The following is a 23,549-nucleotide window of genomic DNA, read 5'->3' as shown; positions in this document are numbered from 1 at the left end:
GCGTTCTTCAGACCTAATGCTTCTGAACCACACCCGCTTCGTTTGCTTGAGCCGCGATACGCTTCTTGTAATCGTTGACCGTACCGTCGAAATGCTCGATCGTGCCGTGGTCACACACCCACAGGGACGTGCACACGTTCTGCAGCATCGTCACATCGTGACTGACCATGAGCACACCGCCCTGGAACTCCCTCAGCGCCGTCGACAGCGCATCCATCGCTTCGATATCAAGATGGTTAGACGGCTCGTCCAGCACGAGGATGTGGGGGTTCTGCAGCGAAATGCAGGCAAAGGCCACACGTGACTTCTGTCCTCCGGAAAGTAGCGCCATCTTCTGCAGACCCGTCATGCCCGTGATGCCGAACGCTCCGAGGTGCCGGCGATACTCTTCGTCCGTCTTACCCGGGAACTTCTGGGCCATGAAGCCGACGGCACTCATGTTCAGGTCCAGGCCATCGACGTGGTGCTGCGCGAAGAATCCAATACGAAGACGCGGGTTCTGCGAAATGAGGCCCTTTGTAGGCTGCAGCGCGCCAATCAGTAGCTTCAGTGCTGTCGTCTTGCCCGCTCCGTTCGGACCAACGATACCAATGCGAGAATCCAGCTGCACGTCGAGGTCGACATTTCCAAGAAGGGGCTTGTCCGCGCTGTAGCCGAAGTTCACCCCGCTCATCTGGATGATCGGCGGCGAAAGCTTCTCGACTTCCGGGAACTTGAAGTGCACGGTGTACTCGCTCTCCGGGGCCTGGAGCACAGGCATCTTCTCCAGCTTCTTGATTCTAGACTGGGCCTCGGACGACTTGGCGGCATTGTAACGGAACTTGTCGATGAAGGCTGCGATTGGTGGTTAGCTACCAACCAGTGAAGCGTGTTTTATGTTCCCTACCTTGGAGATGGGCGCGCTCCGCCATCTGCTTCTCATATTCGCGCTTGGCAGTCTTGCGTCTTTCCTCTTTCGTGGCGTAGAATGAGTCTGGACATAAGGTTAGTCCTTGTTTCGGATTCATTTCTCCGCAAGGGGGTCCTTACCGAAGTTGGCACCCTTGTAGTAGTCCAGACGCTCGGAATGCTGGTGAATGATGTCCGTGGCAACCTCGTTCAGGAATGCCCTGTCGTGGGAAACCACAAGCACGGTACTAGGGTAAGTCTGCAGATAGTTGGATAAGAACGTGATCGACGGGACGTCCAACATGTTGGAAGGTTCTGCGAGGTGTCAGCGGGGGTTCTCTGCCTGACTCGATTGTCTTACCGTCGAGAAGTAGCAAATCAGGTTCGCAGAACAGCGCTCGAGCAAGCGCCAGCCTCATTCTCCAACCTCCCGAGAAGGTCTTTGTGGCAAATTGCTGACGTTCCGTCGAGAAGCCCAGACCTGCAAGAATACTGGCGGCACGAGACTCGGCTTTGTCTGACTCCATTTCCGCAAGCTTTCCGTGAATGTCGCTCAGCGTCACGTCAAGACCTTCGCGTTGCTTGTCAAGCTTGGCAGCGTCGGCCGAAGTATCGGCCATGGAAGACCGCTTCTCCTCCAGCTCTGCCAGCTCCTTGGTGATTTTCTGAGGGGCTGTTAGCCGTGCACGTTTAATCTACGTTGAACAGCAGTGCTTATCTCACCTCTTGCTCTTTAAGCAAGTGCTTCCTCCACACGTCGGCGTCCAGGACAGCCTGGAGAGCGGGGGTATCATCACCCGTAATCTAAAAAGCAAAGTCAATCTCTGCAATATGGGCAATCTGATAATGTTCAAATCTACCTCTTGCTCGACGTGAAGAATGGAGATGTGCGTAGGAATGGCAACTTCTCTCCGACTGAGGGCACGGAGAAGCGTAGATTTGCCGATACCGTTCTGACCGACCAGACCATACCGGTGGCCGTAGGCCAACGTCAAGTTGGTGTCAGTGAGGATCCTGGTGCCGCTGATGGACACATCAATGCCATCGACCTTGATGTCCTTGCTCTTCTGAGCCGAGTCGGCGCCCATCTGCAGCGGGTTGACCATCATGAAAAATTCTTCATACGACTGGGTCTCGGTGGGCTGGTCGAGCAGACGAGAAGCCTCATACTCGACAAAGCGCATCTCCTTCTTCTCCTGCTTGGCGCGGATCTTGCGCTCGGCCTTCTCCAGCTTCTTGCGGTCGACTTTGGACTCGACCCGCCTGGCATTGGCGGACTCCAGGTCGACGGCACCGCTGGCCAGGCCGAGGGTGGACGAGATGTTGCGCTGCGAGCCTACGTGGATGGCCTGGTCCAGCTTCTTGGCCGAAGGGGCCATCTGGCGACGCTCGCCATCGACACCGCTGTTGAGCTTGTCGATGAACTTGTCGACGAGGTTCTGGATAGTGGCCTCGTTCTGGCTAGAGTAGTCACCTGACGCTGAGACAAGCAGGGCGGTGATAGTCGCCGCAGCCTCGGCCAGCGGCGAGGGCGCGCTGGGGTCGGCGTCAGGCTCGAAAGAGTTTGCTGCATGCTGGAGGTAGCCCGCGCTGTACTCGGACAGCACGGGGTCGATGTGAGGGATCTGGGCACGAATTTCAGCCTCCATTGCTGCGGTCGGTGCGGAAAGCAGGTTGCGTGAGCCGATATCGCGGCGAACTGAGCAAGAAATCTTGCCTGTGGCGTCCGGAGTCTGGCGTAGGACCTAGCGTGCGCGGTGCGATTCTAGCGGCACACCGCGCGCGCTCATTGGCCCGCGAACAACGGCCGCCTCAGCAACAGCATCGCCCTTGCGCTCTTCCAAAATGACCCGAGCCCTCTCTCCACAGATTGCTTTTCTTCCAGAATGCAGCCCAGCGATCGGTGATGCGCCATGGGCTGTGCGCCGTACCTCACAGTGGGCCATCGCCGCCCAGATCCGCCCACGCGCCATGCATGCGTGCAAGCAAGGAATAAGAAGCCAACCTCAATTATCTGGCGCGCTATTTCGCAGTGGGTGGCCAGGATCTGCCGGTAAGGCGCATCGTGGCGGCGGAGAAGAGCAGCGCTGTGGAGCCGGGCGCGTCTCGCTGGACACAGGATCGCTTCGGCCAGCACCGCGAGACAGCGCGAGCGAGTCGGTGGTCTTGCGGACGGCCTTTTCTGAAGCGTGAGGATCTGTGTGCTCGACCACGGCATGCTGCTGCCACACTCGACGGAGCCGCCGTACGTCTGATACAAGCGCAGGGCGGCCGGGATAGCTGTGCCGCAAACCAGCCTCATCTGCAAGGCCGCATCTGACGGAGAGGCAGGGTGCGGGCGCGTTGGCTGGCAGCCAGCCGCCGTGGAGCTGCGCTGACGTGCTGTTGGCGGGCGCCCGGATCTTCATGGGAGATTTGCTTGCTATGGTTGGTTAGGGCGGTGGGCTGCCAGCTGAGCGCTGCAAAGGTGCACCGTCCCCTCGACCGGGTAGCGCTGCCAGCCGCCGTCGGACACGCATTGGACGGCAACGGTGCTGAGACCGGCGCCCACTCGACGGCAGCGCAGTGTTCAGGGCTAGCGGGTCGCCTCAACCACGGGTTGGCTGGACGGAAAGAGACCCTGCGAGGGCAGCATGCAGCAGCAGCTGTCCCTGACTTTTTTTTTATTTTCTCGCGCACCGAAGCGCCAGCGTCACGGCGGCCAAGCGCAGCGTGGGAGTGCGGTGTAACGGGCGGGCGTTGCCATACAACTGCCTGGAGTGCACGACCCTCTGTTGACAACATTCCACCTGAGAATCCATGTCCCGGTCCTAGTACGCTTTCGCTTACGAGGTTGACCCATTCAAGCCGCCGCCCAAACTGTTGTCCGTCGATCCTACCGGCTCTAACAGTCGCAAGCACCTATAGTCCGTGAACTCCTTGGTCTCCCCGGCCAGCGCAGCTGTCCCTCCGTATGACAGCGTCTCCACCCGTCGCTCGCTTCTGAATTGCGGCGTCCAGCTGCCGCATCCCTCCCATGGTGCCCTCTTCCTCCGCTATGCCATAATGACCACGACCCACGCCGTCACGAGTCTCCTTTCTCTTGTGCCTTGCAGCTGGGAGGCGGCTGAGTAACCAGGAAGCATGAAAACAGTACCCACGGTAGCTATCCCATCCACCGTCCGTTGTTGTATCAACACCGCCTCTACTGCGACATGCCCACGAGCGCATGTCTCTTTGCGCCCTCTGTGACCCTTGACGTGCTGCCCTCGTCAATGGCTGACTCGCTTCCGTGATACAGCTGTGCGCTTCTGCCACCATTGTTGGCCTATCCTCCACCGGCCTGGCTCTCGGCCGCCCAGAATCGCAGCAACCAACACCGTCTTTTGAGTCCAACTTCGCCCCCATCGTCGAGCGCCCGCTGCCGCCGCGACCGCATACTTCAGTCGCCACGCAGCACCCCCCGCCGCTGCTCGCTGCTTCACCGCTGGACGACGCCTTCGAAACTCGCCCAAACAATGGGCCCGCGCCAATGCGACGACCACGAGGTTTGACGCTCGACAGCGACAGCCCCCGGCTGCGCGCCGCACAGGAGGCGGGGAAGAGGTTGTCGACGCTGGAGCAGGACGCAGGCGGTGGCGGTGGTGGTGTTGTTGACTGCCGGGAGATCAGCGCGCGGGCGCGTCCGTCGTGGGTGAAGCGCCTCTCGATTGTGTCCCTCTCGCAGAGCTCGACGCGCTCGACGGCGAGCCCTGTGTCGCCGTCGTACTCGAACGGGTCCATGGCCTTCTCCATGGATGGGTCCAGCGCACCTATGATCGCCGGGAGCGCGCCGGTGGCCCCGCTGCCTCCAAACAAACTCGTTAAGCGCTCGACTTCAGTCCGCACGCCGGCGGGGCCTGAGATTCGCCCGTCCAGCTCGTCGCGACCAACGCTGCGGAGGCCTGCGACGAGTCATCAGCGCTCCAGGACGCTGGGGTCGCGCCCTGCATTCATGGATGTGCCGCCAGGTCGTACTGATAGCGTCGCCGCCACTTGCCCCCACCGCCCCGACCCGGAGATCCGCTGGAAGCAGTTCTTCTCAGCCAAGGGTACCGTCGCTAAGAGGCGAGGATTGTCTGGAGATCCGAAGGTTATTACGCGGATAGTCCCAAGCGAGAAATACCACCCGACCCTGGTACTGGCCAACACGGTCACGGCTCCCACACTGGAAATGGACGACACTGCCAGCCAGGCCGGCGACAGCGATGATGCTCGGAGCCGTCCGCAAACTCCGGCTTTCGTCGAGCTCCCGCCTTTGAGCCCCACGTCTATTTCTGAAACCCCCGCAGAGGCACTTGCATCGCCCGAAACAGGCCAAGGAGCAGATCGTGCCCGGCGCCCCTTCTCTTTTAGTGGCTTCCTCGGAAATGTCCCGCTGTCAAGGAAGCCACACCGTCGGCGTCGCCTGTCAGCCGACGGCTTCGTGCGCGCGAGCAGCCGCCTCTCCACTGCAACCACTGCCTCGACCCGAGAGGGCTCGGGCGCAATGACCTACGACGAGGTTGACGCAATGCCGAGCGACTCGCTCCGCGAGGTCCATTCTTCGTACAGCAGCCACACCGGCGACATCGCCGACGTCAGTTTCGAGTCGAGCAGACCCTCATCCTCGCCCGCCTTCGAGTCACGCACCGTGTCTTTGAGCAACACCTCCAATCACATCCCATCTCGCGTCCCCTCTCAGCATGGATACAACCCACCCGCCGCCCGCCCCGTCAGTCATCGCCCTGCGTCCCCTTCCTCTGCGCCGATTCGCCATTCCCGTTACTCCATTACCCCATCCGAGCAAGCTTCGACCCTGGTCGGCTCCGATTCCGAAGCACGCATCTGGTCTGGAGAAGAGTCCGACACCGATCTCCAGAGCGACACCGTTTTCGATTCAATGCGCACCAGAGGCACCCGAGCCTCGTCAGGCGCCCGCGGCCCGACCATCGAAACCATCTTCGACGAGTCTCCCCGGCCTTTGAAACCCAAGATCTCACCATTGAAAGATCTGTTACCCAAGGGAACCTTCCCGGAACTAGACAAGCATTCGACTATTCAAGAAGAGGAAAGCAACTTCTCAACACCGGTCCGCTCGGTAGTGCCGGACCGTGGGACTGGGAACGGAGGGTCGCCGACACCCGCCCCTCGCAGCGCTTCCCGGTTTTCTCCCGACATTCCTTCCTCACCACCCAAACCGGTCAGCCTCGGCGTCCTGGAATGGGACAACAGCGCTGATGACGCCGACGATGGTCAGTGGTCTTTTGACGAAGACGACAGCGACCTGTGGGAATTGAGCAGTGAAAAGACTCCTAACACATATCATGCCACTAAGTTGTCTATCAGGCGCAGTCACCCGGTCCTCACTGGTTTCGACCCGCGGCCGGTCTCGATTTCTGTGGCGCCACGGCCATCGACTGACACTTTTGAAAGAGATGCACGAAGTAGCATTTTTGACTGGTCCGAGTCTGCTGTCGCTGATTGGAGCGTTGGCAACCGAACACCGCCTCGCCCCATGACCGTCCATGGCAAGAAAGATGCTCATGGTAGAGGCAGTCGCTCAGTCGGCAGACGGGTACCGAGTGGTCTTCACGCGCGCAGTCAGAGCGTACCCGTCGTTCCAGACGTAACCGGGAAGAGAGATCCCAGGATTACCAACAAATTCGGCACCTGGGGCGTCGGCAGCAAGGGTGTTACCGAGGACTGGAACGACGACTTTGATTTTGGCGACGGTGATGACGGCTTGGGTCCAACAGGGAACGAGAAGGTGGAGAGTCCATCGTCCATGTTCGTGCCGAAGAGCATCAGGGAGCAGCAAAGCAATGTGCTTGCCAACATCGGCTTGCTCAGGGAATGGGGTCTCCTGATTGAGGAGCTGAAGGATCTTCGGGCGCGTGCCGCAACCCTCAACATCTTGGAAGGCCCGTACAAGAACATGTGGCAACAGGTGGAGGGTATGATCGAACTAGCGGATCAGGAAGTCGATGATGAGCCAATCGTGCCGCAGCTGTCGGCCCCGTCATCTCCTGGATTCGACGCTGACGCCTTCGACGAGCCCCGCACTGCCACGCCAGCTTCAGGTCGTGCAAGGGGACGGTCCCTCCTTCAAGCCGCGAAAGACATGAGCCATTGTGCTTCTCCCGCAATCTCGGTCGGAACTAAAGGAAGACGAAAGTCGATCCTGATTCCTACAGACGACATCTTCAGCTGCCCTTCTCCCACACCCAAGACGCCTCAGGATACGCCACAGGTCATGCCTACTACTCGTCCACGGAAAAACTCGGAAGTTGTCGCACTATCGGTAATCGAGGCGCTCCAACAACGCAGGAATGCAGATCCGCTCTCCCCGAACTCAGACACGCCAGCCAAGAAGGTCCCGTTCGACACTGGGACTCTCAAACACATTGTGCCTTATGTCAATGGTCTCATGCACCAGGCCAAGTCAGCCCTGCGTGAAACCGAACACCTCTATTCCAGCCCCGTGCACACCCCTACCGGAGGCAACTCCCCCCTCCGCCGTTTCTTAGCCGCCGATCCATCTGACGAATCTCCTTCACGCCGAAGTCGACCTCGCTCACGAATGGCTCTTTCGGATAAAACTTTTGATGCGAAAGACAGCGAGCTGGTCGCCAAAACGCAACAAATGAAGTTAATGACGGTCATGTAGAGTTTACGGCCACGACACACCAACCGAAAAAGGAGGAAGCAGGAAGAAGAAAAAAAATTCTTGTGTTGAATTTATCAATACGACGCCGTATGGCCAGCGTCCACCCCGAACACGACTCCCCCACAAAGGCAGGAGCAGGGAGTAGGAGCTTCATACAGGTGACACATCATTTCCTTGGTTTGTTTAGATGCTCTTTTGGGAAAGCGAGAAGTTTCCTGGTTCATCACAGCCTTTTCCTTTCACGGTCGTCATCAGCGGGAAAGAAGCGCGTGTTTGTGTACCTGTTTCCATTGGGTGTCTCTGGTTTCCTTTTGTCTTGCGGCATTTGAGCGAATCTTTCCAATGCGTGGTCTCCAGCAGCATAAGTTTCTCTGGTTTGGTTCTTGTATGTGCAAGCCTTCGATTCTCAGCATCATCTTCCGGCTCGGGTCCCTTAAAAAAATCGACCTCTGGTAGGCACAGGCGCGGGTCTGAGTAGGGGTTCATTTCTTCCCTATTGAACGCACAGCAGCAGCAAAAACGATGCATGTGGGAGTGTTGTTTGTTTGCCTTATTCTACATTTCCTATTTTTTATTTTTTTGTACCATTGTCATATCATTGGTTTCCTCCTTTTTTCTTCGCTGCGGCAATATGGATATGGTAATGACAGGGTATGGCAACCTGGCCGGCTTGCTGCTTGCTCGACACACACGAAAAGATGCCGGCGCCAATGGACGCCGAGGAACAGCAGCGGGTTACATGCGGATTTGTCAGTTTTGCGGGAGGCACGCGCGGACGGCAAAGCGAACAACCGGGCGGCGCGGTTACTATGACGGCAAGCCTTCTCCGTCGGCCGGGACGGCCGGCACACTGACGGAAGCAACCGCTGGGTCTTAAGATTTGGGATCACGGACGGGTTTGGATATTTTGTTATTGTAGGAAAAAAAGGAAACAATCAGCGGCAATTATTTTTTGCACGCAAGTGGGTCGTCACGGTCGGTATAGCATATAAATAGGTCTGCCTCAATATACATAGAACAGAGGTATTCCCCGTTGCAAGCATTGGATCTTCTTCTCGTTCCGGCATTGGTGCTACGCGCCGAGCGGGCAACACCGGTGACGTGTGGATTGACAGATGGTATTAACTCGGGGATTGGGTACAAAAACAGGAGCGCCGGGCTGAGGCGTGCGGAATTGAGCATGCACAGCAGGATTCTCGCAGAATGCCCAAAAGGGCAGGCATGGCCGGTGCCTTGTTTCGATGGGGGCCATGGGAGCGATTCATACAACAAACAACAACAACAGCATCCACACACACACCAACTTTTTCGTCTCTCCTGCGGGCCTTGCTGACGCGCAGCCGTTGGGGTGGGGCGGAGACAATATAACTGACACCGTCTCCCTTGCGTTTTTGGGGACGGGCTGAGAGTGAGGAGGAGAGACATTGATTCAACGCTGCTGCGGACGAGATTGGGGCATGTTGACGAGCGTGCAGCCAAGAAAACAAAGACCCTGGTCGGTGAGACGTGACACCATAACAAGCCAACGTTTTTTTTATTCTAGTGATGATCTGATGTCTGTGTCTTGCGTGTGTGATCGACGCGCTTCTCGTACATCATCCAGCAAGGCCCGTGCCTTTTTTTTTTTTTCCAAACTTAGTGCAACGACGAGAGAAATAAGCGCAGGACACTACTACCGCGTCTAGAGTGGCCATCGGATGTATGTTGTATGTACGTACCGTTTTTTGCCCATGGGCTTGCTCTCGGCCGACTGCTTTCGCATCATGCACACGCCCTGCATCCACAGTGGTACGCGCTAGAATCTACGATTTTCTCGGAACCCCCCATCCATCCCTTCCCACTACCACTACTTTTCGCTTCGCTTCGAGCCGAACAGTGGAACAACGTGGGCGACGGGGCCTCGCGCTAAAAAGCCAAGAGGTAACCGTAAAGTTGGCGTTACTTGCATTTGCCGAAGTGTGGCAATCATGGCTCCGCGGGGCTGGGAAAGATCGGTAGATGCGTAGAGCTAGCTACTCGCGTCTCCAAACGGGCCTCCCACAGCATTCTCCGCATTTCATCATCGGTTCGTTGCGCTAAGATCAACGTCAGCTGCTTGCTTGCTTGCTTGCCTGCCTGCCTACTTCCCTGACGCGCATCCCAGAGAGAATCGTATTCGTCCGCCACACACACGCTAATGATCCTCGTTCTCGCACTGCTTGCCTGCCTGGCGGGTTGAGCTAGCTACGCTAGTCGCTCTCCCGCTTTTCTTTCTTTCGCTTGCTGCCGCTGCTGCAGCAATAGCGCGATTGATCAATTAATAACTGTCGCAGCAGCCGCGCGAGTAAGTATTGTAATAAGCGGGATCGAACAGCAAGCAGGCAAGGCAAGGCAAGGCAAGGCAAAAGAGAGCAGCAAGCCTCACAAACCGATCAAGATCCCACCAACCATGCCACCTCCTTCCCTTTCCGGGGTCCTCCCGGCAGCCATCCTTGTCCCCTGGTCCAGAAGCAGTCGACTGCCCCAAACCGACGCGTAGCCCGCGCCCCACCACGGCCGCCGGCAGCCCCCAACGACGGACCATCTGCTCGGCTTCGTCCCGCTTTTTCGCTTCCTCCTGTCTTCCTCAACCCATGCTCCATTTTCCTATCTCGGTTGCCCCACCTTATTCGTCTCAACTGGCGCCCGGGGGATCCTCCCATGGCCGCCGTCGTGCAGCGAAGATCGTGGTTCGTTCGGAAGTCAGCCCGACGGAGGAGGGTGGCTGGCTGACTGTGCTGGCATGTCGATGCCCGTCGTTGTGGCTGAAGGGTACGTACTCATCAACGATGATGAGAGCATAAACCCGCGGCTGCACGCATCCCCCGCTTTTGCTTGGCATGGCAAGCATACCTACCCACTACTGCATACCCTACCCCTCATTTCTCCTTCTCTCTCAGTCGGAATCTTCGGCTGCCTGCCTGCCTGATTTCCTCGCCTGTCCCCCTGGCCCCTCACCCTGGTCCCTGGTCTCGCATCATGCTTCTTCTTTTTTTTGGAGGGGGCAGGCCGATCTTTTCACATGCGGTTTATGATTGCTTTTTCTTAGCCCCCACCGCCCCACCGTTTCGAGAGAGCATGTAGGTCCGACGCTTTGGGGGGGATGCGTATATGCATGCATGCATTTCCCTGGGTTGAGCCGGGGCGTGGGGCGCGTTTCAGGGCCCGGCCGAGGTAAAAGACATGGCTTTTCTGTTTGTTTACTTTTTTTTTTCTTCTCTCATGAGTGACTTGCATGTCGTTGGCGGGTGGATGGCGGGTGGGGGATTGCCTCAAATGTCCGAATGTTTTATGGTTAACCATGGTTCGACGAATAGCCGTCGTCATGGTGTGTGTCTCGCGGCCGCAGGAGGGAGGCGGATGTCGGCCGTACCGGAGAGAGGGAGGATACGTACGAGGTCGCAGGTCTCGGGTGGGTGGGCTCCTGGGAAAAGGAATGATCCTTCGCCCAATTGGGTTTGTGGGGAACGGTACCAGACTTGCGTGGGCGGTGGAGGCTGTTGTCTGTCCGGACAATTGCTTCACTGCCACAGCAGAGTTTGGTTGCCTTTGGAATTGAGTGTTTGCGGCTCAATCACTTTAGCACTCACTGTGGGGTCAGGTTCAGGTCTGGTTCGGTTCACTTTAGTGTTCCTCAGTTATCTGAGGGGCAATTGGAGCGTCCATCTGGATGCAGGTTGCACCAAGATCGTAAAAAGGCAAGGGTAGAGTTTATATGCATCTATGTTTATGCGAAAGTAGGGCTTCTCTTAAAACGACTCCACTGCCTTGGATGCGAATTGAAGCAAAAGTAATTCCCATGCGCAATGGTTTCCACGAGCATTTCTGCCCCCGAACCCCTTCCCCGCTCTCTCAGTGCGGGGAAAGGGCATAAGCCAACAGGCTTCGCGCGTTCCACAATCGACATCACCTCGGGAAAAAAGCAGGACATTTGGTCAGCCGGCAACGCAATGGCTTACCTTCGGGAACTGATTACTATCTCCTTTCCCTTCCCCGCCAGGCAACAGATCTTCTCGGCGGCGACGACCACTTCTCAATTGTAAACTCGCTACCCTCGATACCTTGGCATCCAAGAGAGACAAGACTTCGCTTCGAGAAGTCTATCATCTGTGCACGTTCCGCATAGTCCGTTGTTAGTCACAAAGATATTACTGTATTCCGTTCAGTGCCGCGTCGGCATCGACCAAAGGAGGGCGATTTCGTCAGAATATCAAGCTCCCGTCCGGACCTCTGAAGCGTCAGAAACACGCCTGCTCGAGATACTCCTGGAAGTCAACCAAGACTAGACGATAGAGAGACAAGAGGAGCTACAATGCGCAAAGGCGACGAACGTGTGATCCACCACGTCGGTGGATACGGTCCTGATGCATATACGTAAGAGAGCAATATTCCTTTCCCTCCCAGATTCACTGCTCCACCGCGCCCATGGACCCACTCCTCCCTCCCTCAAAAGAAAACCCAACTAACCCCTAATTCCAACCAACCGAACAGATACTACCCCGTCCTCATCATCGGCGCCGGCGAATCCGGCATCGCAGCCGGGTGCCGCCTGAAGACGTCCCTGAACGGCTTCGACCAGTTCCGCATCGTGGAGCGGCAGTCCGGCCTGGGTGGCACGTGGTGGATCAACCGCTACCCGGGCGTGGCGTGCGACGTGCCGACGGTGTTTTACTCGTTCTCGTTCGCGCCCGAGACGCGGTGGGGCAAGTTCCACCCGCCGGGAGTGGACATCGTGGCGTACCTGGAGAAGGTGTGCGAGCGGTGGGGCATCGCGGATAAGGTGGAGTGCGATTGTGAGGTTAAGAGGGCGGTGTGGCGCGAGGATGGGGGGTTCTGGGATGTGGAGTTGTGGCATCTCAGGCGCGGGGTGGGGGATTTGAGTTATAAGGATAGGGAGAAGTTGTTGGCGGAGGGGGGAGAGGAGGCGGTGGTCGTGCGCAAGGAGAGGGTGCGCGCGAAGGTGCTGGTGAGTTGTGTGGGCGGCCTCGTCGAGCCGCGCGGCTGGCCGGACGAGGTGCCGGGGAAGGAGCGGTTCGAGGGTGCCGTCTTCCACTCGGCGCGGTGGCGGCACGATGTCGATGTGCGCGGCAAGGACGTCGTGGTCATGGGGACGGGGTGCAGCGCCGCGCAGCTCGTGCCGAAGCTCGTGGCGGAGGAGATGGGCGCCAGGCGTGTTACGCAGGTCATGCGCTCGCCGCCCTGGGTCGTCCCCAGGCAGGCGCCGCCGGGCGGCGAGGAGTGGTGGGAGCGCTGGAGCCCGACGCTGCTGTCGTACGTGCCGCTGCTCGACCGCGGGCTGCGCCTGCTGATGGCTGCGGGCGCCGAGTACGACTTCCGGCTGTTCAAGAATGGCGAGTGGCACGAGAAGGAAAGGAAGAAGTACGAGGCGAAGCTGCTCGCGCACATGCGGAAGACGGTCCCGGAGAAGTACCACGAGATGCTGACGCCGGATTACGGTGTTGGTTGCAAGCGCCGCATCTTCGACGCTGCCTGGTTCCCTGCGCTGAAGGATCCGCGCATCGAGCTCACGACGCAGCCTGTGGCTGCTGTGAATGAGAAGAGCGTCACGTTGGGGCCTGGTCGCACGTATCCGAAGCGCTCTGAGAATGAGGAAGAGGAAGCGGAGAGGACGATCCCGGCGGACGTCATCGTCATGGCCAATGGCTTCGACACGACCAAGTGGCTGCATCCGATGACGGTCATCGGCCGCGATGGGCAGGATTTGGTCGAGGTGATGGAGCAGCGTGGCGGGTCGCAGGCGTACCAGGGCACCGCCATGGACGGCTTCCCCAACTTCTTCATGATCTTCGGCCCCAACACGGCGACTGGCCACAGTTCGGTCATCCTGGCGACGGAGAACATGGTCAACTACGCGCTGAAGTTCATCAAGCCCGTCGTTCAGGGCGATGCTGAGACGGTCGAGGTGAAGAAGGAGGCTGAAGAGGACTACACTAGGGATCTGCAGCGGAGTCTGAAAGACACGGTGTGGACCAGCGGATGCAACAGTTGGTATTTCAATAGGAAGACGGGATGGAACTCGACGACTTATCCGTAAGTGTTTCGTTTATTTAGCGAAGTAAAGAAGCTGACGTGAGGGTGCTGCAGGTACACACAGATCTGGTTTACACTGAGATGCATGTTCCCCAAATGGTCCGATTGGAACATCACTTACACGAAGAGAGGCCTCTTGAAACTGTACCTGCAGCACGGCCTGCGCGTATTGGCTGTTTTCGTGTTCCTGATTGGTGGATGGAGGGCTCGTCAGAGGGGTCTCAAGGTGACCGATCTGCGTGCAGCATTGAAGCATGCTGTTGAAACTGCCATCGATAATGGAATTGGCCTGCTCAGCAATGGAAAGCAACTGTTGTGAGGAAAATTTTCTTCGTATTCTCACCCAAGGCTGGAGGTTGCGTCTGGAGTTCAGGAATGAGAGGACAGGTTGTTAGATCTTTTCGAGAACATAACTCTTAAATATCAGCAGAAAATGAATAAACGACGTTTAGAATTGCGGAAAACTTCATCTTGCGAGCTTGAAGAGCTCAGACTGGTGAGCTAATCTTTACACTTAATGTTTCCAATAGAGAACGAATTGGTGGCATCAACCCAAGGAATCAACCGGCTTTAACAGGGGTTTCTGATGCTTAGTTCAATCAAGCTTAACAGCATCGCGTTCTTACGTGAACGGTATCGATTGCAGCAATCTCGCAGCGTTTGTGACGCCTGGTAGCTCTGTGGGTCCAAAAAATATACTTTCCGTCGGCAGCCTATCTCTAGAAAGATACGGCTCCGCTATAGGAAGCTGAAGCAGGTATTGGATAGGTTTTAAGGTTGTGAGCTGTATCTGAGCACGGGCACTCTTGTACTACTCAGGCAAGTAGAGTGCAGGACGTGGTACGAGAGATGCTTGAGAGAGATAGAATGTTATTGATTGACATTGCGATGGCGCTGATTGGCCGCTGGGCTGGCCTCGGATGAAGATTGTTAGAGTGAGGGGAGGCTGGATCGAGGACGGAGCGCCTCCGCTTTCCCCACGCCGCGATCGACGGCTTGACGCAGCAGCCACGCCCTCCGGTCGGCGACCTTGCTCGCTCCCAGTCGCCTGCACCTCCACCAGCGTGCCAGCATGAGCACCAACGGCGCCCCGAGCGCGAGCCCCAATCACGAGGGGAACACGTCCGACGCTGCTCCGGGCAGCAAGCGGAAGAATCCCGACGGCTCTGACGCGCCACCCACCCAGCAGCGCGCCAAGCGGAATCGCTACATCTCCATCGCCTGCAACGAGTGCAAGCGGTACCGCGCCCGCGCCCCCCACCTCGATCGAGACGCTGACCCGGCCCTAGGCGCAAGATCAAGTGCAATGGCCAGACGCCGTGCCAGCGCTGCGGCAACCTCCAGCTGGAGTGTCTGTACGCGCCCAATTGCTGCAACAACTTCAAGGACTCTGAGTGCGCCGCCCCGCTTCGATTCGGCTTCGTTCCGCGCTGATCCGCCGTCCGCAGGGAGTTCAAGCGTATGGATGCGCACATCCAGGCGCTGCAGGACCAGGTCGACACGCTCTTCAACAACCTGAACAGCCTGCGCAACCACGTCGACGCCAGCGTGCTGGGCTCCGACCCCTCGCCCTTCCCCGATAACCAATATGCCCGCTCCATGTCCATTTCGCAGGCCTCAGCTCAGGGCCCGCAGTCCAACGGCCGCACCAAGCAGCCGCACCAGCAGCAACAGCCCAAGCACCCCCGTTTCCACGGCCCCACGAGCAATGCTTTCAATCTCGGGGTTGCCAAGGCCAACCTGCAGTCCATAGGCATTACCGCCACCGACGAGGGTGCTGAGGAGGGCGTCTTCACTCAGGATGCGACGCCGCTCGATAGTCCCCGTCTGGCTCCGCTTGCGCCGCCTCCCAGTCAACATACCAACAAGCCGGTGCTACATACCACGAAAGATCCCATGTGGGCCATAAACAAGGACGAGGCTATCAGGCTATGCCACGTCTGGCACGAGGAAATGGGGCTGATGTATCCGGTCTTGGACATCGAGGCTACCATCCGCCATGCGACTCTGCTATACACCTTCATGGAGGCGGCGCATAGGACACGGCTGGTTGAAGTATCATTTCCCGGTGCCGACTCTATAAGCGACGATCAAACAATCATTCTGAAACTAGTCCTGGCCACTGCGCTGATTCTAGAAGGGAGCGGAAAGAGCGAGCTGGGAACCGCCATGTTCCAGAGCATCCGGCCCAATGTCGAGGCCGTGCTGCTGGCCTCAGTGAATGTCCGGGGGATCAAGATGCTGACTTTGACCGTAAGTCGACCCTGCCGTTCTGCATTGTTCGCATCTAATTTGCATAGGCCATGTATCATTTTCACCGAGATGAAGAGGACACGGCTTGGCGGATCATCGGCCTGGCCGCACGCCTGTGCATGGAACTCGGCCTTCATCGCCGTGAAACGTACAGCACCATATTCACCGAAGAAGAGGAGCGCGCTGCAGCAATTCGGCTGTTCTGGTCTGTGTACGTGCTTGATCGAAGATGGTCGTTCGGCACCGGCATGCCATTCGCCTTCGAGGACACCGACATCGACCCCAATGTGCCAAAGCCGGTTAGTAATGTCGCTGCGAGTCATGGAAGACGATTATCTGACTCGATTCAGGACGACGCTACACCCTATCTCAACTGCATGGTCACGTACAGCAACATTGGCTCCCGCGTGTGGAAATCGGTAGCGAATAGCGATAATGCACCAATCAGCAAGGAGGAGATTGGATACCTTGACTACCAGATCATACAATGGCATCGGTCCATTCCGCCAGCCCTCAAGTACCTGCATCCATCATCTAGCAATCCCCAGGACCAGCAGCCGGTGACGCGCAGCATACATCGCTTCCGCATTCTGCTGTACCTTCGGGCCAACCAGATGCGCATTCTCATCTACCGGCCTGTCCTGCACACGACATCGTCCATCATGGAGGACATGACGGCGGCGCAGACAGTGGTGGACGTGGCGAAGGATACAATCAACGTACTGACGCATACCAACCAGACGACAGACATCTACCGCAGCCATCAAGTCATGTTCAACTACTTTCTCATCTCAGCCCTGGCGGTCCTGCTGCTTGCCGTGTCGCACGCGCCGGCCCAGTTCAGCGAGTGCTGCAGGGACGAGTTCTACATGGCGCTCGACCTGGTGCGCGGGCTGTCGGCGAACTCGTACGTCAGCAAGCGGCTCTGGCGTACCATCAAGGTGCTCAAGGAAGTGGGGCCAAAGCTTGGCCTGAACCTGCGCGGGGGGAACCATGCAGCGGTCGATGCCTCGGACGCGCATTCGTCGGCGGCCGTGGCCATGGCCGGCCTGGCCGGGCACCCGGTGGACGAAAATTTCCTTTTCGGGAACGGCAGCAGTAACCGGTCGACGAATGGCGGCGGCCAAGGGCAGGGCAGCGTTGCTGGAACTGGTGGTGGTGGACGGGCTAGCGAGAGCCCGAACGGAATGGCCAATGACCTGACGAGCCTGTTCGAGGCAGCAGGCGGGTTCGCGGCGAGCACGGGCTTCGCGCCGCAGAACGGATACCTCATGTCTGCCAGCGGCGGGGAGGGAGGGCCGCAGGCCGGGGCGGAGATTGTGAACGCAGTGTTTGGGCACGACGACGAGCTTGCGAGGATATTGAGGGACTTGTTTTGATAGCGCGATGTTATTCATGTAGAGACCATGACGTTTTAGGAAATGGTTAGAAGGTGCACATTCCTCGCTGATTTATCTGGCTGAGAAGGGGATAGCAGAGCTGCAGCGCGTCACAGGCGGCATGCGCCCACACAGCGTCGAACGTCTGGCAACTCGATTACTGCTTTGGGGCAAACCGGGACTGTGTTGCCCGATGCGGCAGTCAGCCCAAGGACGGACGGGCGGGATTAAGTTGATCCAGACTCCTGATCGGCGCCCAGGCGCCTGGCGCGGGCGGTGTGATGAGCTTCATTTCGTCGGCATGTGAAAGTGACGAAGGTTGAGCTCTCACCACACTTCGATTTCACCTCGGGCTGCTTTGGAGCTATCACACCCCACAACGTGTACAATCAGCCGATGTCTCAGCCCTCCGCCCGATCCAGCAGCACGGCCTGAGGCATGCGCAAAGCGTCCCACCCCCCTCCAGCAATCATGCGCTAATCACAAATAAGCCCAAAGTCCTGCGTTGGCCATGTCGCAGTCGCACCAGAAGCACCACCACCACCAGCACCCGCCGCAGCAGCAGCAGGCCTCGGCTCAGCAGCAGCCACACCCGCACCCGCCCACGACCTTCTTCCGCCTCCTCAAGGCCATTTTCCGCGTCTTTCTTGAGGTTGCTTTCTTCTGGCAGCTGGTGCGTCACACATTGTTGTTGTCTCTCTCTCTCTGAACCACCCACCTACCCACCCACACACCCCAACGACGGGGGGCCCGATTTTTTGACCACAACGCACCGCCGGCCTCGCCTCCGCGCATGGCTAATGTCGTGAAGCGTCTGTACGCCTGGTGGCGCACCAAGTCGCCCCGCGATGCCTTGCTCGAGACCCTCGCCGACGCACGCATCTTCGAGGAATGGGAGGCGTCGGCATATCAGCTTGACGAAGTGCTTGGATACGACCTATGGTACTGTTTTCGACTTTTCCCTTCCCCTCCTCCCCTGCATTGCCTCTCCCCGGGAGCAATTCAATGCATTCATTCCCAATGGCACACCTAACTGACATGCGACCCCCTGCAGGCGCCAAAACCCAACCAGCAAATACTACGACTACCGCCTGATCTACGAGCGGCTGCAAGCCATCATCGAGGCGCGCGAGGAAGACGACATCCTGGGCCTGGTCAACCTGCTGCGGTCGGGCCTGGTGCGCAACCTGGGCAACATCACGGCGCCGCGCCTGTTCAACCGCGCCTACGCCGGCACCAAGCTGCTGATCGAGGACTACATCACCCAGGTCGCCCTCGCCATCGAGTACGTCACGACGTACCCGACGACGCCGGGAAACCACGGCAGCGGTCACCACGGCGGGCAGGAGCAGGGGAGTTTGACGAACCAGGCTAAGCTCGATGTCCTGCACGATACGCGGCAGGCGTTTGGGCGGAGCGCGCTGGTGCTGCAGGGGGGCGCGATCTTTGGGTTGTGTCATTTGGGCGTCGTGAAGGCGTTGCATTTGAGGGGGTTGTTGCCGCGGATTATTGCGGGGACGGCGACGGGCGCGCTCATCGCGGCGTTGGTGTGCGTGCATACGGAGGATGAGGTGCTGGAGTTCCTGACGGGCGAGGGCATCGACGTGACGGCGTTTGCGCGGAAGAGGATTAACGATGGGGCAGGAGGAGGTGATCGTGAGAAACAGGATGCGTTGTTGGATGCGTATTACCTGCAGGAGGGCAGCTGGTGGGGCGCCACGCTGCTGAGGCGGATGGTGCGGTTGGTGAAAGAGGGGTATTTGTTGGACGCGCGCGCGTTGGAGGAGTGCGTGAGGACGAATGTGGGGGACTTGACGTTCGACGAGGCGTACGCGAAGACGAAGAGGGTGCTCAACATCACCGTCTCGACGACCAGCGGCGGCGTGCCGAATCTGCTGAATTACCTCACAGCTCCGAACGTGGTAAGTCCTGTTGCTCTACATCTTGCCATGTCTTCAACCTAAACCCCGTGCTAACTGGCCTCCCAATTCCACAGCTCATCTGGTCCGCTGCCATCGCCTCCAACGCCTCCTCCTCGACCGCCGCGCACCCCGTCGTCCTCCTCTGCAAAGACGAAAACGGCCGCGTCGTCCCCTGGGCCTCGGCGCAAGAAGCCACCTTCCGCCCCTGGACGCACGCGCAATACTCACAGTCGCCCAACGACCGCGAATCACCCTTGCACCGCATCGCCGAGCTCTTCAACGTCAACCACTTCATCGTCTCGCAGGCGCGCCCCTACCTCGCGCCGTTCCTGCGCTCCGACCTGCACCACCCCAACCCGCGGCAGGACGGGAAGTGGCGCTTCAGCATGCCGATTTTGCGGTTGGTCGTGCTCGAGGTGCAGCATCGGCTGAATCAGTTGGATAGTCTGGGGTTGCTGCCGGCGGGCATTAGGAGGTTTTTGTTGGACGAGAATGTGCCGGGCGCGAGTTTGACGCTCGTGCCGGAGTTGACGCCGCGGGATTTTTGGAGGCTGCTCGAGTATCCGACGAGGGAGAGTTTGGAGTATTGGATCTTGAGGGGGGAGCGGAGCGTTTGGCCGGCCGTCGGCGCGTTGAAAGTAAGATGTGCGATTGAGGTCGAGCTCGATCGCGGGTATCAGCTCGTGCGCAGGCGCAAGCCGATGGATGTGCAGGTTGTGCATCAGCAGCATGGAACGGGTGGTGGGGTTGGTGGTGGGGGTCATGGAGGCGGGCATAGGTACGGTGGTGGTGAGCATGGTGGTGGTGGGGGGCAGGGAGGCGGTGGTGGTGGTATGGCGAATGGCGGGAGGAAGGGGTCTGCTGCGGGTTTGCAGATGATGACGACCGGGGTTGTGGATTCGGGGAGGCGGGTTCGTGCGAGTAGTTTTGGGGGAGATGGGTAAGGGATGGATGGTCGGAGTAGGGATTGGTTTGGTTGGTTCGGCAGCAAGTTGCAGCGGAAGAGGTAGAGATTGGGGGGTTTGCCATTCCTCCGTCTTATTCTTATCTTTTCCTTTTCCATTGGCGATTTTTTTCTTCCGATGAGATGAGGATGTTGAGACTGTTGCTCTTTGCTCGGTATCGGGCTTTCTCATTCTTCTTCTTCCTTGGCATCTGCCCTGCATGAAGCATACAGCAGGGCCGGCGCAAGCACGTGGGCGTCAAAAGTTGGGCTCAGCGTACACGGATTTAATATATAAAGAGGACTCTCTTTTTCTTTCTGATGCTTCTGACTTCGCTTCGTTGAGTGGGTGTGCTTCATTCTCATGCAAATACTGTTTCCGACATTACACTTGTTTTGCCGGAGCCGCTTGGCCTAATATACTCGGCTTTCGTCGCGGTTGTGGGCTGGACATGTGGAGGAAATGTCCCGGTAGGTGTCTTGTCCTTGTTCATGTGTAGGTGGTGATGGTGAGCTTCAGCATTGAAGGCGTGATGATGGTGTGCAGCGTTGGTGGTGTGTGGTGATGGGCAGCATCGCCGCAGACTGCGGGTGATGCTGCTGAAGGAGCTTGGGGCGTGCGTGTTGTGTGTTGGTGGGTGAGAGGGAGAGGAGGGGACGAACGGCAACGAGTACTCGTTAAACGTGTATCACGAAACAACAAGAGCAGTGGGGCTTCAGCTCTCGTTCACGAACTTACTGCTCGTGTATTGTTCCGGCTGTCGGTGGAAGCAGTACGGCGGCGAGGTATGCGGGCTTTTATAAAGCGTCCTCGATGCCAGCACTGGGGGGAGGGACAACCGGTGATCGTGGGAGTCTGGTGATTGTGGTTGTCCGGTGATCGTGAGATCCTGGGTCGTGGCATGTGCTTGTGGGTGGATGGTGGGTATTTAAGAGTGCTTCTTCTGAGGGATTTCGGGTTGTTGGAGTGTGTCTCAGCCCATTAGCGGCTTCGGACTGTCAACGAAAACCTATTTACTCACTCGTCGTTCGTGGTTTGGGTGTTTCCACGCCTTTGCCGATTTCTCGCTTTCTGTCTGTATCAGAGCTGTGGTGAGGAAGACTTGTTGCTGAAGCGCAGCAACTTGGTGGAATGATGAGGTGCATCTGCGTTGGGTGATTGATACACAGCTCTGTACATCGCCTGTTTACATGATAAGTCAGCGAAGCACAAAGTCTGTTCCGGCAAGGAGGGAGACCGAAAGTGGTATGAATATCTGGATTTCACTACAACTCACAGCACTGCGCTGCTCACTGAATTCAATCAAACGAAGATCTAACTTCAAAGCCTGGCGTTTTATATGCCTCTGCAGCAGCTTTCGACGTTGTCACGAGGTCATCCACAGGACTACAGTCATGACCGCACAGCAAGTGGCAAAAGAATCCCACCTTCCCAGACCAGCTTCACCGGAGATGTTGCATCCCGCTTGCGTGACATATTGAATCACATGGTTCGATACATGTGTGAAACATCTGGAAACTGGCCTCAAAATTCGTGTATCTGCTTGATCAACTGCGTACGAAGGGAGAGTGCAGGGTCCATCGCAAAGCACGGACAGACAAAGACTCGTGCAACTCACTGTGGTCGCGTGCCAGACCGTCACTGACCGAAGCACCTTCCTCCAGTTTCTGGACATCTATTTAAGGATGGCCGAAGATGTGAATGGATAATCCGTCGTACTTGGGACTCCATCCCCGGTAATATGCTGCCCTCTACGCTTTTTAACTCGTCTGTCCCTCTCGGGGCCTCGGGTAGTACATGTGCTCAAAGACCTCGCTGAAGCCTGAACTCAGTGCCGAGTAGATCACGTAATTGATGGAAACCTGCAGAAATGAATGATGAAGAGATTCGACAACCATGATGTAAAGATGTAGAGCACCTCGTTTGTAGAGATATGAACATCTGATGTAGTACTCGGATGTCAGCGTGGCGTCCCCATGTTCGTGCCATTTCGTTCTCCAACCTCCGAGACAGTGCTTCGTTGCATTTGCCATGTGGTTGTCTTGGCCTTGCAGAAGTCGTTGAAGATGGATGAGTGGAGGATCAAGGCTCCGATTTAAGTGACTGGCCAAACCTCCCAGAATTCGCACCGGCAGGTGCTCCGCCATCGTGTGATCTAGACACGAGGTGGGCACGGAGCCCTTGCCTGCAGAGAAGCTACTTTGTTCAGGCTCTGCCCAAGGCTTCTTCTTTAAAAAGGCCCCGGGGCCATCAAGATTCACCTTCATGGATGATAGAACCTCCTTGTGGTTTGTCCAGCTGTCACCGTGTTCAACGACGACGACTGTTTGTGGGGGAGAGGCCTTGTCCCGTAGTACCCTCAAAGCCTTCGTGTATCCAAGAAAGGACGGAGGATGAGCAGAGCCAAGATAAATGGATGATGCTGTGCATATACATTTCAATGCTGCTGTTTCGAATCATCCATATTGCTTTTGAGGTTGGCGGAACACAGAATGAGAGTGGCCAAGACCGAAAGCCGAAGTGCGCAGTAGAAATCCCCTATTCAAGTGAATAATGGGGTTCAAGTCCTGTAGCGAATCCTCTGCAATGAAAAGACTACAGACTTTAAGTATTCGAGAGCAGCTACCACAGCATCCCCGCACTGGGATGCGTTGAATTCCATGATTTAGTCACGAGCTGATGCACACAAACATGAATTGCACGTGGTACATTGACTTCACTTTCCTCTCACGGAATGAGTCTTGGCTGCAAAAACTATATTTACAACGTTTTTCTTCCCGACCAAGGTCATCTACCCTGTACACTTACGTATTATTATCATGGTCCGTGGAAGTAAGACAACAACACTCGGCTTTGTCCAGTTGGCTCTGGGAATCCTAATATCTGGCCAAGTGAATGGTTCATGCAGTGACGCCTGATGTCGAGAATGAATGATGATACGCAGCATCAAATGATTCGAAATGCGCATCAGCACTTATCCAGTACACGATCTGTTGACATTTAATTCTTAAGAGTAGCATGTGGACCATCAACAAAGGCAAGCAGAACACGAAAAGTGTACAATGTGCGAGAGGTGACTTCAACCTTGGATCCAGTGCGGGACGTGGGTGCGGAGGTCGGTGGGTTGGTCACTATGGATTCAATTAATATACGAGAAGCTACTTAGCACAAACGTCACATGGATACCATACATATGCGTCAAAGCTTACATCACAGCTTCTGCCACAGGCACAGGGGCCATCCACCTGACTGAAAGCGTGTGCCTGCCGCGACCGGCGTCGCTGTTCGAGATAAATATCGTGTATGTGAACTGAGTTCATAGCACTACAAGCTTCAGGACTTTTGTTTATGATACCTCTGGTGTGGTTCACTTGGCTTCTTGGTCTCCGGCTGCGGGCCACCAATGCTCAAGGGTCGAGAAGTGTTG

General features: G+C 57.2%; 5 protein-coding genes across 5 annotated transcripts; 4 read left to right on the top strand and 1 right to left on the bottom strand.

The window, feature by feature from the left end:
• Positions 1-13: 13 nt before the first annotated feature.
• LTHEOB_3174 (Translation initiation regulator) lies at positions 14-2,537 on the bottom strand (the record flags this gene model as incomplete). Its single annotated transcript, XM_035512068.1, has 6 exons — positions 14-834; positions 887-973; positions 1,030-1,203; positions 1,250-1,553; positions 1,612-1,692; positions 1,749-2,537. The coding sequence occupies 6 exons, from the start codon at positions 2,535-2,537 to the stop codon at positions 14-16; spliced, it is 2,256 nt and encodes a 751-aa protein (XP_035363067.1).
• A 1,545-nt stretch (positions 2,538-4,082) lies between these two features.
• LTHEOB_3173 (uncharacterized protein) lies at positions 4,083-7,555 on the top strand (the record flags this gene model as incomplete). Its single annotated transcript, XM_035512067.1, has 2 exons — positions 4,083-4,115; positions 4,169-7,555. The coding sequence occupies 2 exons, from the start codon at positions 4,083-4,085 to the stop codon at positions 7,553-7,555; spliced, it is 3,420 nt and encodes a 1,139-aa protein (XP_035363066.1).
• Positions 7,556-11,885: 4,330 nt separating this feature from the next.
• LTHEOB_3172 (Flavin-binding protein) lies at positions 11,886-13,943 on the top strand (the record flags this gene model as incomplete). Its single annotated transcript, XM_035512066.1, has 3 exons — positions 11,886-11,947; positions 12,065-13,624; positions 13,679-13,943. The coding sequence occupies 3 exons, from the start codon at positions 11,886-11,888 to the stop codon at positions 13,941-13,943; spliced, it is 1,887 nt and encodes a 628-aa protein (XP_035363065.1).
• Positions 13,944-14,696: 753 nt separating this feature from the next.
• LTHEOB_3171 (Casein kinase II regulatory subunit) lies at positions 14,697-17,256 on the top strand (the record flags this gene model as incomplete). Its single annotated transcript, XM_035512065.1, has 5 exons — positions 14,697-14,863; positions 14,914-15,018; positions 15,073-15,877; positions 15,925-16,176; positions 16,228-17,256. The coding sequence occupies 5 exons, from the start codon at positions 14,697-14,699 to the stop codon at positions 17,254-17,256; spliced, it is 2,358 nt and encodes a 785-aa protein (XP_035363064.1).
• Positions 17,257-17,767: 511 nt separating this feature from the next.
• On the top strand, positions 17,768-20,122 carry LTHEOB_3170 (Fungal specific transcription factor; the record flags this gene model as incomplete). The annotated part of the gene is made up of 4 exons (XM_035512064.1): positions 17,768-17,929; positions 18,068-18,198; positions 18,311-19,178; positions 19,253-20,122. The coding sequence occupies 4 exons, from the start codon at positions 17,768-17,770 to the stop codon at positions 20,120-20,122; spliced, it is 2,031 nt and encodes a 676-aa protein (XP_035363063.1).
• Between the last annotated feature and the right edge of the window lie 3,427 nt (positions 20,123-23,549).

This window comes from Lasiodiplodia theobromae, assembly GCF_012971845.1.
Source record: "Lasiodiplodia theobromae strain AM2As chromosome Unknown scaffold_8, whole genome shotgun sequence".
Classification (NCBI taxonomy): domain Eukaryota; kingdom Fungi; phylum Ascomycota; class Dothideomycetes; order Botryosphaeriales; family Botryosphaeriaceae; genus Lasiodiplodia; species Lasiodiplodia theobromae.
The sequence above is the reverse complement of the archived record's forward strand: the minus strand, read 5'-3'. Positions and strand labels throughout refer to the sequence as shown.